Source organism: Salvelinus alpinus, chromosome 7, assembly GCF_045679555.1.
Source record: "Salvelinus alpinus chromosome 7, SLU_Salpinus.1, whole genome shotgun sequence".
NCBI lineage: Eukaryota > Metazoa > Chordata > Actinopteri > Salmoniformes > Salmonidae > Salvelinus > Salvelinus alpinus.
The window spans coordinates 24,132,331-24,146,673 of NC_092092.1; the positions used below are offsets into that span (position 1 = coordinate 24,132,331).

Genomic DNA, 14,343 nt, shown 5'->3' on the forward strand with positions numbered 1-14,343 from the left:
GGGACAGATGCAGGATGGTAAGGAGCAATTTGGATAAAAAGTGACGTGCTATTAGGCATAGTTGTTTTGGTTGAAATAAACTCACCATTTTTTAAATTTCTAGTGCTCCAAATTTGCAGCTACACAAGAATTACGCAATAATAAATATTAGTTGACCAATAATATACATGACCATCTGCATAGTCAGCCACACATTTTGATTGAAGCTTCTGAGCCTTATCACCGTTTTGTTGGATCCTAGAATTAGCAATGTAGCCTTGTACTGACCCCTGGTGGAATTCCATGGAACAGTTCTAGAATTACGACAGAGTGGGGCAGGCTACCGTGTGTGTTACTGTCCGTCTACCTACTGCAGGTCTACTATGGAAAGCCGTTTTAACATAATCCTCCAAACCAGAGTGCCGCGTGGCAAGACACGTTCACACGTTCACAAGTCCAGTCGCAAAACGGAGACATGCTGAAACGTGTGGATTCTGTGGATGCTATTCTACTACAATGCCTTTTTATGGATCATCTGCATTTTTGTTTTGAATATGAAGCCCAGATGACAAGTGGAGTTTTGATTATGGTAATATATATATTTTTAAAAGAGAATTTGTCTTCCTAAAGATGATTTGGATCAAATGGAATAGTCGATGCTGCATGCTCCTATGTGTGGTTCACTTTGAATTGTGTATTTGTTGTAGCCTATTTTGCTGTTTTTATTGTGTTCCTAATTTGCTTCTCTTTGATAGTATTATGGTAAGTACTGGGCATGTCTTGGCAGCACTCCTCTGATTAAGCAATCAATGGACCAATGTTGTTAAATGGAAATTACATAATTATTACACAGACTATTTGATGATGGCGCTGACCATTAAAACAATAATACAGTTGGTTAGGGGTTTTATTAAGGAAAAACATTCAATATATTAATTCTACCTCTACATGTAGGCCAAGGATTTGGTTTTCAAAAATACATATTGCACTCCATTAGTCCAAACCTATGGCAGAATTAATTAAATCCACCAATGCATAAAAATGTTTAACACAAGTTCAGAGGTTACAGTCACTCAACACTCACTCTTACAGAAAACTCACATGATTTCACTATAAATTTCACATGTGAAATCATATGAAAACTGTATTTTTGGAACACTTCACGTGATCACGTCTTCACATGTTTAACTTCATGTGAAGACGTGTTCCATGTTTAACTTCACGTTATCACATGTTACTTTACATGTTGTCATATGTTATCACATTAACTTCACATAAGATTACATTTGATCACATGAAAACATTCACATGTGAAATTCATGTGGTTATTCTATAAGGGGAGTCACTCCAAAATATTTGTAATCAAAGTATAATGTGATCAAGAAAGAGGATAAAGAAATTATAATGTGAAGAGAAAACATCTCAAATCCTACAGCAAACCAGCAGCAAACCCATAATACATGCAGTGGAAGTACAGTGTGTCCTGTTTGGATGGCTTCATTTCCTGTTGGAACAAAAACAAAATTGTAAAAAATTATCCATGTATGTATTTCATAATCGTTCTTTTCTTCTTGTTGTACAGTTTTACTTATTTATTCAGACACATTTATTTGACTGTGTTACCTGGGTAGTGTGTCAGTGTTGATTTCCCTGCGAAAACAAATGAAGAATTGAACATTATGGTTGAATTTAATAGCAATGATTTTGCTTTTGTTTTGTTTACTAAACTGCTTATTGCTAGTTTAATTAAAGTAATAATGTGTTTATAACATACATGTGTTGAATAAAATAAAAAGTAAATTGTATGGCAATATTAACCATCAACCCCAATATTAACCACCTTTATGCCTGATTTGAAATTTACTGGTTCACTTTGAAGTTGGTTACACCATAGGTTACACCAAATATCATAATCCAAGTGGAATACATTTTTATTTAACTAGGCAAGTAAGTTAAGAACAAATTCATATTTACAATGACAGCCTAGGAACAGTGGGTTAACTGCCTTGTTCAGGGGCAGAACGACAGATTTTTACCTTGCCAGATCGGGGATTCTCTCTCTCTCTCTCTCTCTCTCTCTCTCTCTCTCTCTCTCTCTCTCTCTCTCTCTCTCTCTCTCTCTCTCTCTCTCTCTCTCTCTCTCTCTCTCTCTCTCTCTCTCTCTCTCTCTCTCTCTCTCTCTCTCTCTCTCTCTCTCTCTCTCTCTCTCTCTCTCTCTCTCTCTCTCTCTCTCTCTCTCTCAATATCTATGACAAAAAACAAGTTGGCTAAAGCACAAACCAACTAGACCACCAGGCTAGGGTTGAGTAGTAGTAGTAACAGTAGACTACTCACTGCTGGGCCACCAGGTTGAGCTACTGCAGTGAACACTCTACTAATAGTAGTGACAGTAGACTACTCACTGCTGGGCCAGGATGAGGGGGATGCTGGGGCTGTCAGTCTGGAACGGTGGGGCCGTCTCCCTGGTGCGAGCGTTGAACATGGAAAGGGTGGAGAGGGGAGGAGGGACCCCACGACACCCAGCCATGCTCCGCAGCTCACTGGTGTTACCATGGATGGTGTGGTGGTGGTAGAGCTGGATACTAAAGGAACAGACAGAGGGGAGGAAGATTTATATACATTAGTCAAGTGTGGGGGTGACACTAAGCTTATCCTTGGCAATTATCATAGTATAAAATATTAGACATGATGTCTTTGTCCATCTTCCTTAATCTTCTTGATGGTGTGATGTAATACATCTTCAGTAAATGTAAATAGTGTAGTGGGTTTTGATATGTGGAATGGAAGGCTACGTACTCTGGTGTCTTTCCATCTCTTCTCTCACTGCAAATAAAAAACAAAACATGTTATGTAACAACTATGAATAGTAATACAAAGTTGCCAAATGTAAAGATATTTCATAAGTGAAGGTTGCTAGGTTTTCAGTGATAAGTTGTAGCTGGTTGTTATTACTTAACAACATTAGAGGACTAATGCCAATCTCAGTGGAGTACAAAAATAACATACACTCCCTCTCGTCTGCAGCACATGATGTATGCCAATAGGAGACACAGGATGATGGCCAGAGCCAGGGGGACGATCACAGTCACAATGTAGTCTGGCAGGAAGTCTCTGGGAGGGGGGGACTCAGGAGGGTCATAGACCCCTCCAGCATCCAGGATACCTGGGCCCATGGTGGGGGCAGGAGGGGGGATCACTGGTCTGGACAGATCAATCTATGTACAGTAGACACAGGGATGGCAGAGGAGGATACATATTTAGGAGGGAGGGAATATAAGGTGATGACCGTGTTGATATGCTATTTAATGTTATTTAAATTATTAAAATGCTTGTTCCCTCCAATCTACTCCTTGAGAATGAATTGCAAAAAACATGTTGGCAAGGCTTGTGTGTGAGGCAGATTTACCATTAAATGCAGCTCTGGCTTTGGATGTGTGTAGATTAGCTCACTCTACAAGAATTTGACATAATACCTGCAGGTGATTCATTTCATTATTCATTCAGATAAATGTCACTGTTAGTAATGTTATGTTTCCCCCCAAAGTAATCTAATGACAAAAAATTCTGTTTTGGATATACCAGTGCTTGTGGACTCACCAGGGTGGACTTGCACCAGGTGACACAGTTGCCTGGGTAGGAGCAGACCTTGCAGTCCCCAGGGATCTTGGCCCTGCCCCCGGCCTCACACTGTCTCCTATGTTCAGCAGTCTGGAGCCTCAACAAGCACTCAGAGAAGTACTGGTCTGAACCCACCTTCACATACACCCTGGGACCCAATGCATGACACTGGCTTAGTTAACAATGACTGTACTGTACCTACTGTATATTCTGAAATGTGCTGAAAACGTCAATAAAATATTCACTTGATTTAAATTTCAGTTTGAGTTTGACCTCTTTCATCCCCCCCCAAAAAAATTATACTGAAAATGCTGAATGTTTTCTGATCATTGAAATTAAATCTTCACGTTGCATGATTTAACGATTTTTGTTCAGATACACTACCTTTCAAAAGTTTGGGGTCACTTATAAATATTCTTGTTTTTTAAAGAAAAGCAATTTTTTTTCCCCCATTAAAAAACATAAAATTGATCAGAAATACAGTGTAGACATTGTTAATGTTGAAATTGACTATTGTAGCTGGAAACGGCAGATTTTTTATGGAATATCTACAAAGGCTTACAGAGGCCCATTATCAGCAACCATCACTCCTGTGTTCCAATGGCACGTTGTGTGGCTTACAAAGGCTTACAGAGGCCCATTATCAGCAACCATCACTCCTGTGTTCCAATGGCACGTTGTGTGGCTTACAAAGGCTTACAGAGGCCCATTATCAGCAACCATCACTCCTGTGTTCCAATGGCACGTTTGGGGTCACTTAGAAAGAACATTTCTAAGTGACCCCAAACTTTTCAATGGTAGTGTACATGTACACTACAAGGCCTAGTTGGGGAATGAATAGTGTGAATTCATAGTGTACTTCTCCTTCTGGTCTGGGATGCTCTCTGTTGAGAGTTAGTATAAGTGACAGTTATCGACAGTTGAAATCTGACACTTCTTTACCCTTCGTAGTGTCCAGCCAGAGGCAGTGGGACACGGCCACCTCGGTCCAACGCAGACGTGATATTGACAAAGTCCAGCCTGTCTGTCTTCCACATCCTCATCATATCCTGCCTGATCTCTTCCTGAACTGTAGAGGGCAGCACCTTCTCAATCTCCCTCAGTGGGATGAAGAACTCAGCCTGGTAGGGCATTCTCTTTGCTGAAAGAAAGGCCAATGGGAGAAACAAATAAACCAGTATTCACTGCACCCAATTCATTACTTTTGATCAGGCCTCATAGGGCTCTGCTCAAAGGTAGTGTGCACTATATCGGTCATTCTACAGAAGTGGTGTAAATCGGGGGTTGAAAAAAAAAATCACATTTGTATCCTATTTCTCACAAACTTTAAGCACATATGTCTTCTAACATATGACAGATAAACATATCTACACACTGTTTGTATTGAATATTTGAAATATTTACCTGAATTCCTTACCACCCCACTAAATGTGTCACTACTAGCATAGTGTAAAAGTTGCAGTAAAGGGAGCACCACGCTCATTAGTGATCATTTTGATTAACCTTCTATTACAGATTCATTTTAGAAATCTTATTTGCATACCAAATTAACAAAATAGTAAAAATATTATTTTTAAGTTGGTTTTCAAAACCTTAAAATTTAATTTAGAGAAATATAATCTCTATTGTTCTCTGTAAAATGTTCATTGTTGATTGTATGAATCTAAAACTTGTTAATTGATTGAATTACTTATGCATCTAATTAATTATGTTTTAAAATGTTTAAGTTTACCTATCTTTATTTTGGCAAAATAACAGGCGTTTTGGTGTCAAATGCCAATCATAAAGATAAATACAGGGCTCTAGATGGGACTAACTCGTTTTGGTATAGGCATTGCCATAGATTGCTTCCACCATTTAAAACTAGTCAACTGGGTGGGGATTCCTATGGGTTGGGAGGGATCAGCTTATGATCAGAGTGCATTGTCTTCTTCAAATTGCTTATGGTTTGTAAAGCAAAGACTATCCAGGAGCCAAGACCAATATTTATACCAAGACATTGGTCCCAAGATCCAGACCCAGTGAGTTGAGACCATGACAACTTAAAGACCGAATAGATCAAGAGTCCATGGGCCCTTCTTCAATTGTAATAAACTCAAGTAGAGTAAAATTGAGTACAGCACAGTACAGCACAGTACAGCACAGTACAGTAGAGCATAGGAAAGTAGGGTACAGTGGAGTAGGTTGCAGTACAGTAGATTACAGTACAGTACAATATAGTAGAGCACAGTGCAGTATAGTACAGTAGAGTACAGTAGAGTAGGTTACAGTACAATACAGTACAGTACAGTACAGTACGGTACAGTACAGCAGAACACAGTCAGGTAGAGTACAGTATAGTAGAGAACAGTATGATAGTGTACAGTATAGTACAGTACAATACAGTAGAGTACAGTCCAGTAGAGTACAATACAGTAGAGTACATGAGAGCCCAGTAGAGTGCAGTACAGTAGAGTACAGTAGAGCACAGTAGCATACAGTGAAGCATAGTACAGTAGAGCTCAGTACAGTAGAGCATTATAGACGTCTGTGTTTTGCCAAATATATGTCAATGTTTGGGCTTTTGGATGGTTGGAGCCCAGTGCTGGCTATGCATCTCAATACTCTACACTTTTTCCTGAAGTGTGCACTTGTCCACATGGTGGTCCTCTGTAGCTCAGTTGGTAGAGTATAGTGCATACAACTTTAAATTGGAGATAGCCTTAATGGTGCTGCCCGTGCTGTCATAGACTCCATAATGGCACAGATACAAAGATATATATCTCCATGGTGTCAATTGTTTCGGTTGTGATCGTTTCGGTTTGGATCATTTTTGACTGATTTTGGACTTTAAAGAGGTCCCATAGCTAACATATCTTTCATTTGGACAGATGTACATCCCAGCAAACATATACTTTAGTCCCAAAACCATACTTTACATATTTCCAACTTGCTCACAAATTCTCTCCAAAATGCTTGCAGTCAGACTACTGTGGCCATAGTGGAGAGGGGTGCAATCCCATCACCTGATATGTGTAGGGTTTTAAGGGACATTCATTCTAAAATCTTTTAAAGTGTGTTTCTGTAGTGACATCAAAAGTGGGGACAGCATTTTTCAGAGAAAGATTTTTAAAAACTAAACCACAGGAGCCTGCTGAGGAGAGAACTCCTCATAATAATGGCCAGAACTGAGCAAATTTAATGGCATCAAACACCTGGAAACCATGTGTTTGATACCCTTCCACCTTATCCGCTCCAGTCATTAACACAAGCCCACTCTCCCCAATTAAGGTGCCACCAACTTCATGTGAAATAAACAAAAATAATTATTAGATCAGTATCTTTCGATGTAATAATAGAACAACTCAATATGTTCTATTGAAATAATAATGTTAAAAAATAATAATCATGAATTGCTTAATTTTCAAACATGACGTTTAGGAGTCAGGGTTTGGGACAGCCACCTCTCAATAGATATAGGTGTATAAACAATGAATTTATACTATATCAGTTGAACAATATGTTTGTTATTGCCGAAGTTTGGATACTTTTTTGGGGTGGGACAGCAATTCACACCACTTCTGTAGAATCACTCATATAGGGAATAGGGTGCCATTTTGAGCCTTGGTAAAAAAGTAGTGCCATTTTGGATGTTTAGACTCGATAGTATGTTGTAATATATTATTTCCCAGAACTGTTCTCCCATCACAGAATACACACCTGGAGGGTCAATCGTTATGATCAGTCTGTCTCTGAATGTGTCATAGCTCCGTTTGTTAGTCACTATGATCTGAAATGGAAAGAGAAACAGTGAGATGTTAAAGGATGGCCGGGATGTCTTAACACCCTGGCCCTCCTACAATCTAAGCTTGATGCCCTCAATCTTACACAAATGATCAATGAATCTACCAGGTACAACCTCAAATCCGTAAACACAGGCACCCTCATAGATATCATCCTAACCAACCTGCCCTCCAAATACACCTCTGCTGTCTTCAACCAGGATCTCAGCGATCACTGCCTCATTGCTTGCGTCCGTAATGGGTCTGCGGTCAAACGACCACCCTTCATCACTGTCAAACGCTCCCTAAAACACTTCAGCGAGCAGGCCTTTCTAATTGACTTGGCCCGGGTATCCTGGAAGGATATTGATCTCACTCACTCAGTAGAAGATGCCTATTTATTCTTTAAAAGTGCTTTCCTCACAATCTTAAATAAGCATGCCCCAATCAAAAAATTTAGAACCAGGAACAGATATAGCCTGTTGTTCACTCCAGACCTGACTGCCCTTGACCAGCACAAAAACATCCTGTGACGTACGGCATTAGCATCGAATTGCCCCCGCGATATGCAACTTTTCAAGCAAGTTAGGAACCAATATACACAGGCAGTTAGGAAAGCAAAGGCTAGCTTTTTCAAACAGAAATTTGCATCCTGCAGCACAAACTCCAAAATGTTCTGGGACACTGTAAAGTCCATGGAGAATAAGAGCACCTCCTCCAAGCTGCCCACTGCACTGAGGATAGGAAACACTGTCACCACCGATAAATCCACAATAATTGATCATTTCAATAAGCATTTTTCTACGGCTGGCCATGCTTTCCATCTGGCCACCCCTACCCTGGTGAACAGCCCTGCGCTCCCCACAGCAACTCGCCCAAACCTTCCCCATTTCTCCTTCACCCAAATCCAGATAGCTGCTGTTCTGAAAGAGCTGCAAAATCTGGACCCCTACAAATCAGTAGGGCTAGACAATCTGGACCCTCTCTTTCTAAAATGATCTGCCGAAATTGTTGCAACCCCCATTACTAGCCTGTTCAACCTCTCTTTCGTATCGTCTGAGATCCTCAAAGATTGGAAAGCTGCCGCGGTCATCCCCCTCTTCAAAGGGGGAGACACTCTAGACCAAACTGCTACAGACCTATATCTATCCTACCCTGCCTTTCTGTCGAAAGCCAAGTTAACGAACAGATCACCTTCTCCGCGATGCAATCTGGTTTCCAAGCTGGTCATGGGTGCACCTCAGCCACGCTCAAGGTCCTAAACAATATCATAACCGCCATCGATAAGAGACAATACTGTGCAGCTGTATTCATCGACCTGGCCAAGGCTTTCGACTCTGTCAATCACCACATTCTTATCGGCAGACTCAACAGCCTTGGTTTCTCAAATGACTGCCTCGCCTGGTTCACCAACTACTTCTCTGATAGAGTTCAGTAGATCAAATTGGAGGGCCTGTTGTCCGGACCTCTGGCAGCCTCTATGGGGGTGCCACAGGGTTCAATTCTTGGGCCGACTCTTTTCTCTGTATACATCAATGATGTCGCTCTTGCTGCTGGTGATTCTCTGATTCACCTCTACGCAGACAACACCATTCTGTGTACTTCTGGCCCTTCTTTGGACACTGTGTTAACTAACCTCCAGATGAGCTTAAATGCCATACAAATCTCCTTCCATGGCCTCCAACTGCTCTTAAATGCAAGTAAAATGCAACTAAATGCATGCTCTTCAACTGATCGATGCACGCACCTACCCGCCCGTCCAGCATCACTACTCTGGACGGTTCTGACTTAGAATACAAATACCTAGGTGTCTGGTTAGACTGTAAACACTCCTTCCAGACTCACATTAAGCATCTCCAATCCAAAATCAAATCTAGAATCGGCTTCCTATTTCGCAACAAAGCATCATTCACTCATGCTGCCAAACATACCCTCGCAAAAACATACCCTACTTTGCAACCCAGTATCTCTACTTGCACATTCATCTTCTGCACATCTATCACTCCAGTGTTTAAGTTGCTAAATTGTAATTATTCGCCACATTGACTGTATGTTTTCTTATTCCATGTGTAACTCTGTGTTGTTGTTTGTGTCGCACTGCTTTGCTTTATCTTGGCCAGGTTGCAGTTGTAAATGAGAACTTGTCCTCAACTAGCCTACCTGGTTAAATAAAGGGGAAATAAAAAATATCTTATCCTTAGACCATTACAAGCTACATACTGTGCCCAGAAATATCCTTCACATTCATGCTTCAAATATGTTTAACATTTTTCAATGCAAAATCATACATATTTCAACCGAGAGAAGTTATAAACTAGATCCTCATGACAGTGTGACTGTATCCCAAATGGTACTCTTATCCCCAACCTGGTTCTGGTCAAAAGTAGTGCACTATGTAGGGAGTAGGGTGCTATTTGGGACGCAATCTGTGTGTATCTCAGAGCACCCCTATTTGATGAGTCTGCTCTGTGTACCTCTATCATACTCTTTCCCTGGGCCAGTGGGGTGCCGTAGAGGAAGCCGTTATCATAGTGGTGCCTCTGGGTAAATCGAAGCCAGCCAGGTAGGTCCGGGAAGGACTGCATATTGCACTTAAACAGCATGGGATCATTGTAGACCCGCCCTGCTTTTCAGAATGGGAGAGTGGGAGAGAAGAGAGACGCATTATGGTTGTTGGTTGTATATCATTTCAACCTTACCGACACCTACCTGATGATACCCGCTGGTTTGTTGTATGAATGTCAGTTGGGACATAACAATACATGTATTGAAGCTTTAAGTGTAAAAATATGAAGAAATTACAATAACCAACCAACATTTATATCTATTCATTGGGAAGGCTTTACATTGTTAGATTATTGCTATTAGTAACCACAAGCTTCAACCCACTGGGCACGAACTGGTTAAATCAATGTTGTTTCAACTTAATTTGTCAAAATATTGTGACGTGTCAATTTAAGTGGAAAATACATTCGATTTTTTTTAAAGTTATCAACTGTTGTTTTGAGTTTCAAATTTCAACCACAGGATTATGTCATCATGGTAATCATTTTTCTAAATAGACAAACCTTGTACAAAATATGTTGAATTTGTACCTTTGAAACCATGTCAGATCTTCAACTTAATATCCACTATAAGAATACAATAGGCTGGACAGCACCTCCTACTGGAGAGTTGATCTATCTACAGTTATCCCTCCAGTCTCACATCCAGGGTTTTAACAACGCCCAGCCCTGCTTAGCTTTGATCTTTTTCAATGACTGTCACCAATGTGCTATCATGGGAACAATTGTTGAAAAATATCCACTTAATAGATTCACTGTTGCTATCGAATTCATTCCAAAGTGTAGGTTCAACAGAGCAAATGAAATGAAACCAAACCTTATCAGTCGTATATCATCAAAGATGCTATTTAGGCCTATATCATTTGGGAAGTCATCAACAGCTGTTATTTAAATTCAGCCCAGGATTCAACTAAAAATAGACAATACATATAGGCCTAGGGTTTCAAGCGTTGGTTGATTTCAAATAGAATCTACATGTTAATAATAAATACGTTCGATTCAAGTCTCCATCTCAACCAAAAATAAAAGTGAAATAATAGGATTAGATCAAATCAAGTTGTATTTAAAGTATATGTAAAGTTTGATTTGATTTAGTCCTATTCTTTCATTTGTAGACAAACTGGAATTAAAACCAGTCTCAGTGGCACAGATGGAGCTGTCCAAGTAGAAGATACATCTCCTTTAAAACTTGATATTTGTTTGTGTTGACAACCAAACACAATTCAATATAACTTTTGCAATACAGTAAATAGTCTTTTAACTTCTCGACAAGTTAACAAATTATTTTCTGGATTCAGGTCTCCATCTCATCCAAAAATAAAAGTTAAAGAATAGGATTAAGCCAGTGGCCCAGATGGAACTATCCAAGCAGTAGATACATCTCCTTTAAATGTTGATGTTTGGTTATGTTGTCAACCAAACACAATTCAATATTACCTATGGAAGACAGTAAATACCCAAATGTTAAGGCTATCTTACAAACTAATGTAACAGTATATATCCAACCTTAAAATAAGTAACACAGCCATGGACACATTTTGAGGATACAGTAACAGTAAATGTCTTCTTATGTTCAGGGTCACAGGTCTGTGGAAATCTTCACAATTGCTCTATTAATCTGCACAGAATCTCAAACAGAATTGATCACTTGTACCATACTTTAAAGTAATCTCAACTAACTGTAATCCAAGTAATTTGATTGTGCTATTAGATCAAGCACAGTGAAAACACATTAAGCTTGTTGTATTAAATAAACTAAATACCTGACATTGTATTCCCATTTGAACTTTAGTGTGCTTTTAAATGGTTGAAAGCACAATGATAACACAATTAGGTGACAATTAACCAAGAATATGACATTTTCTTTCATTGGAATTTGGTTGTGCTTTTAGATGGTTGAAAACATAATAACAAATTGGAATTCAACAAACTTTTGGCAGTCTTTTTGAGTGGGTGAAAATAGGTTGGAATCTCATTGATTAATGTACATGTATCTACCAAATATTACCCACGTTGAAATGACGTGGTGTGCCCAGTGGAAAGTTAAACTGTACACTAAGAGGTGACTTACTGAAATCTCAGCCTTACCATAGTGTTTCAGGAAGGGTTCAAATTCATTCTGGAAGGTCTCTCTCTGCAGCTCGAACACAAACAGCTGTCCCACAGGGGTATAAGCCTTGATGTCTGCCTTGACCACCAGTACACTGGTCACACACACTGCGTACATGTAGATAGGAGCACAAGTACCAAAGGATATCACTATTGGATATGGCAAAGTTACATGAGGTTACAAATAACATGAAACTTGGACACTGAACTGATTTGCACTTAAACACCATGTCCACACCACTACGCAGCATAGCTGTTAAAACTATATTTTCTGTCATTTCACATGATGTCATATAACTTCAAAATTGTATATATACTGGCAGCACAATATGACTCCTCTTGTCAGACACCTACTATATTTAATCACTGGTAAGTTCTCTAAAATATCCGTCATAAAACACAAATTATATTAGCTATAGAAGAAGTGATCTTGGTGAATAATAAAACCGCTTGTCAATGTTGTCATATTCACTATTATAAAGTAACAAATACTTAACCTTGCCTATTAAAATAAATCTCCAGCCTGTCCAGTCTGCCATCTTGTTTTGAGCTGTGATTGACAGGGCCAAGAGGAGAGGAGGGCTAAGTCACTCCCAGTCAGCCAGGCACTTCAGGGCTATTTCTGACCCACACACTATACAGTAATAACTTCCTAAAGTGTGCGTGTGAGTACATGTGTGTGTGTTTGTCTGTCAGAATGTGTGTGTGTGTGTGTGTGTGTGTGTGTGTGTGTGTGTGTGTGTGTGTGTGTGTGTGTGTGTGTGTGTCTGCATGTCTGTAGGTTTGAGGTATAATAAAAACACTAGCTGTGTAGTCTGCCTTCCTTGTCTAACTGTGTCACGTTGACACCTTCCCCTAGTCTTCCACCCCTCCTATACAATGGTAGAAAAAACTATACTGAACAAAAATATAAACGCAACATACAACAATTTGATTGATTTTACTGAGTTCAAGTTCATAAGAAAAAAACAACCAATTAAAAAAAAAAATGCATTAGCCCCTAATCTATGGATTTCACATGACTGTTGGTCAGACACACAAAAAATAGGCCTCACAATGGGCCTCAGGAACTCGTCACGGTATCTCTGTGCATTCAAATTGCCATCAATAAAATATAATTGTGTTCATTGTTGAACACAATTGACATCAGCAAACCGCTTGCCCACACGACACAATACACGCGGTTTGCGGTTGTGAGGCTGGTTGGACGTACTGTCAAATTCTCTAAAACGAAGTTGGAGGCGGCTTATGGTTGAGAAAGTATCATTAAATTCTCTGGCAACAGCTCTGGTGGAAAGTCTTGCAGTCAACATGCCAATTGCACACTCCCTCACAACTTGAGACATCTGTGGCATTGTGTTGTGTGACAAAACTGCACCTTTTATTGTCCCCAGCACAAGGTGCACGTGTGTAATGATCATGCTGTTTAATCAGCTTCTTGATATGCTGCACCTGTCAGGTGGATGGATTATCTTGGAAAAGGAAAAATGCTCACTACCAGGGATGTAAACAAATTTGTGCACAAAAGTTGAGAGAAATAAGCTTTTTGTGCATATGGAAAATGTCTGGGATCTTTTTTTTCAGTTCATGAAACATCGGACCAACACTTTACATGTTGCGTTTATATTTTTGTTCAGTGAAGATTGCCATTCATCATATTCAATCAATCCTCCTAATTATCTGCCAATTGTGATTCCACAAAATATATGTGGGGAGAAAGTTAACAAAAAATAAAACAAATAAAAGCTATTACTGTCACTCTACTGTTTAATTTCTACTACTGAAACACCCCTTAAAATGTATCTTCTATGTTCTCTAAAAATGTAACTGCTGGTTGATGGGCCATTCTATATTATTCACACTGATATCACTGACTTTCCAGTGGCTTTCGTGAATTAAATAAAATATGTAGCTATGCTACTATATCTAGCCTACACCTTAGGCTATGTAATCTTAAACTATATCACGGATCATTAAAAAAAGTAGACTAGGTTAGCCTTATGCTGCATTGAAAATGCAACTATGTACTGTATGCGTCAGGGTGTGTGCACAACATGGCCTGTCTCAATGGGAGTTCTGCTTCTTGGTTCCATCTGTTGTAAATTCGAATAAAAATACATTAATGGTCGTTATGTTAACCGTTATCTGCCTATATATTCTGAGATAGCTCATTTACAGTCTATTCGTAGCTAGGGAAAACGCATTGGACTGGCACAGTATGGAGCGCATTATCTAGATGCAGACTAAGAGGCATAGTCTACTCTACGCCCTCACAAGAATGTAGGCTATCACCGACTACTGCTAAAACATTG

General features: G+C 39.6%; 1 protein-coding gene and 1 long non-coding RNA gene across 3 annotated transcripts; one reads left to right on the top strand and one right to left on the bottom strand.

Moving 5' to 3' along the window:
• The first annotated feature begins 428 nt into the window (after positions 1–428).
• LOC139580651 (uncharacterized) lies at positions 429–3,852 on the top strand. Its single transcript, XR_011676080.1, has 2 exons — positions 429–568; positions 3,562–3,852. It is a non-coding gene; the product is annotated as an uncharacterized lncRNA (long non-coding RNA).
• sgca (sarcoglycan, alpha) lies at positions 873–12,643 on the bottom strand. Of its 2 annotated transcripts, none has more exons than XM_071409536.1 (11): positions 12,534–12,643; positions 12,011–12,139; positions 9,833–9,981; positions 7,297–7,366; positions 4,540–4,738; positions 3,577–3,745; positions 2,986–3,194; positions 2,776–2,802; positions 2,382–2,561; positions 1,603–1,629; positions 873–1,483 (listed from the first exon to the last, which is right to left on the bottom strand). In XM_071409536.1, the coding sequence occupies exons 1-11, from the start codon at positions 12,568–12,570 to the stop codon at positions 1,477–1,479; spliced, it is 1,203 nt and encodes a 400-aa protein (XP_071265637.1). In that variant the 5' UTR covers positions 12,571–12,643; the 3' UTR covers positions 873–1,476. The 2 variants fall into 2 exon arrangements, with proteins under 2 accessions (XP_071265637.1, XP_071265636.1); XM_071409535.1 differs by having other exon boundaries at positions 9,833–9,984.
• Positions 12,644–14,343: the final 1,700 nt, after the last annotated feature.

Coding starts and splice junctions, on each gene's coding strand:
- sgca (XM_071409535.1), bottom strand. CDS start 12,570: ATGGCAGACTGGACAGGCTGGAGATTTATTTTAATAG. Junction 12,140..12,533: donor CTGGAGATTTATTTTAATAG/GCAAGGTTAAGT, acceptor ACATGTACGCAG/TGTGTGTGACCAGTGTACTG. Junction 9,985..12,010: donor ACCCTTCCTGAAACACTATG/GTAAGGCTGAGA, acceptor CATTCTGAAAAG/CAGGGCGGGTCTACAATGAT.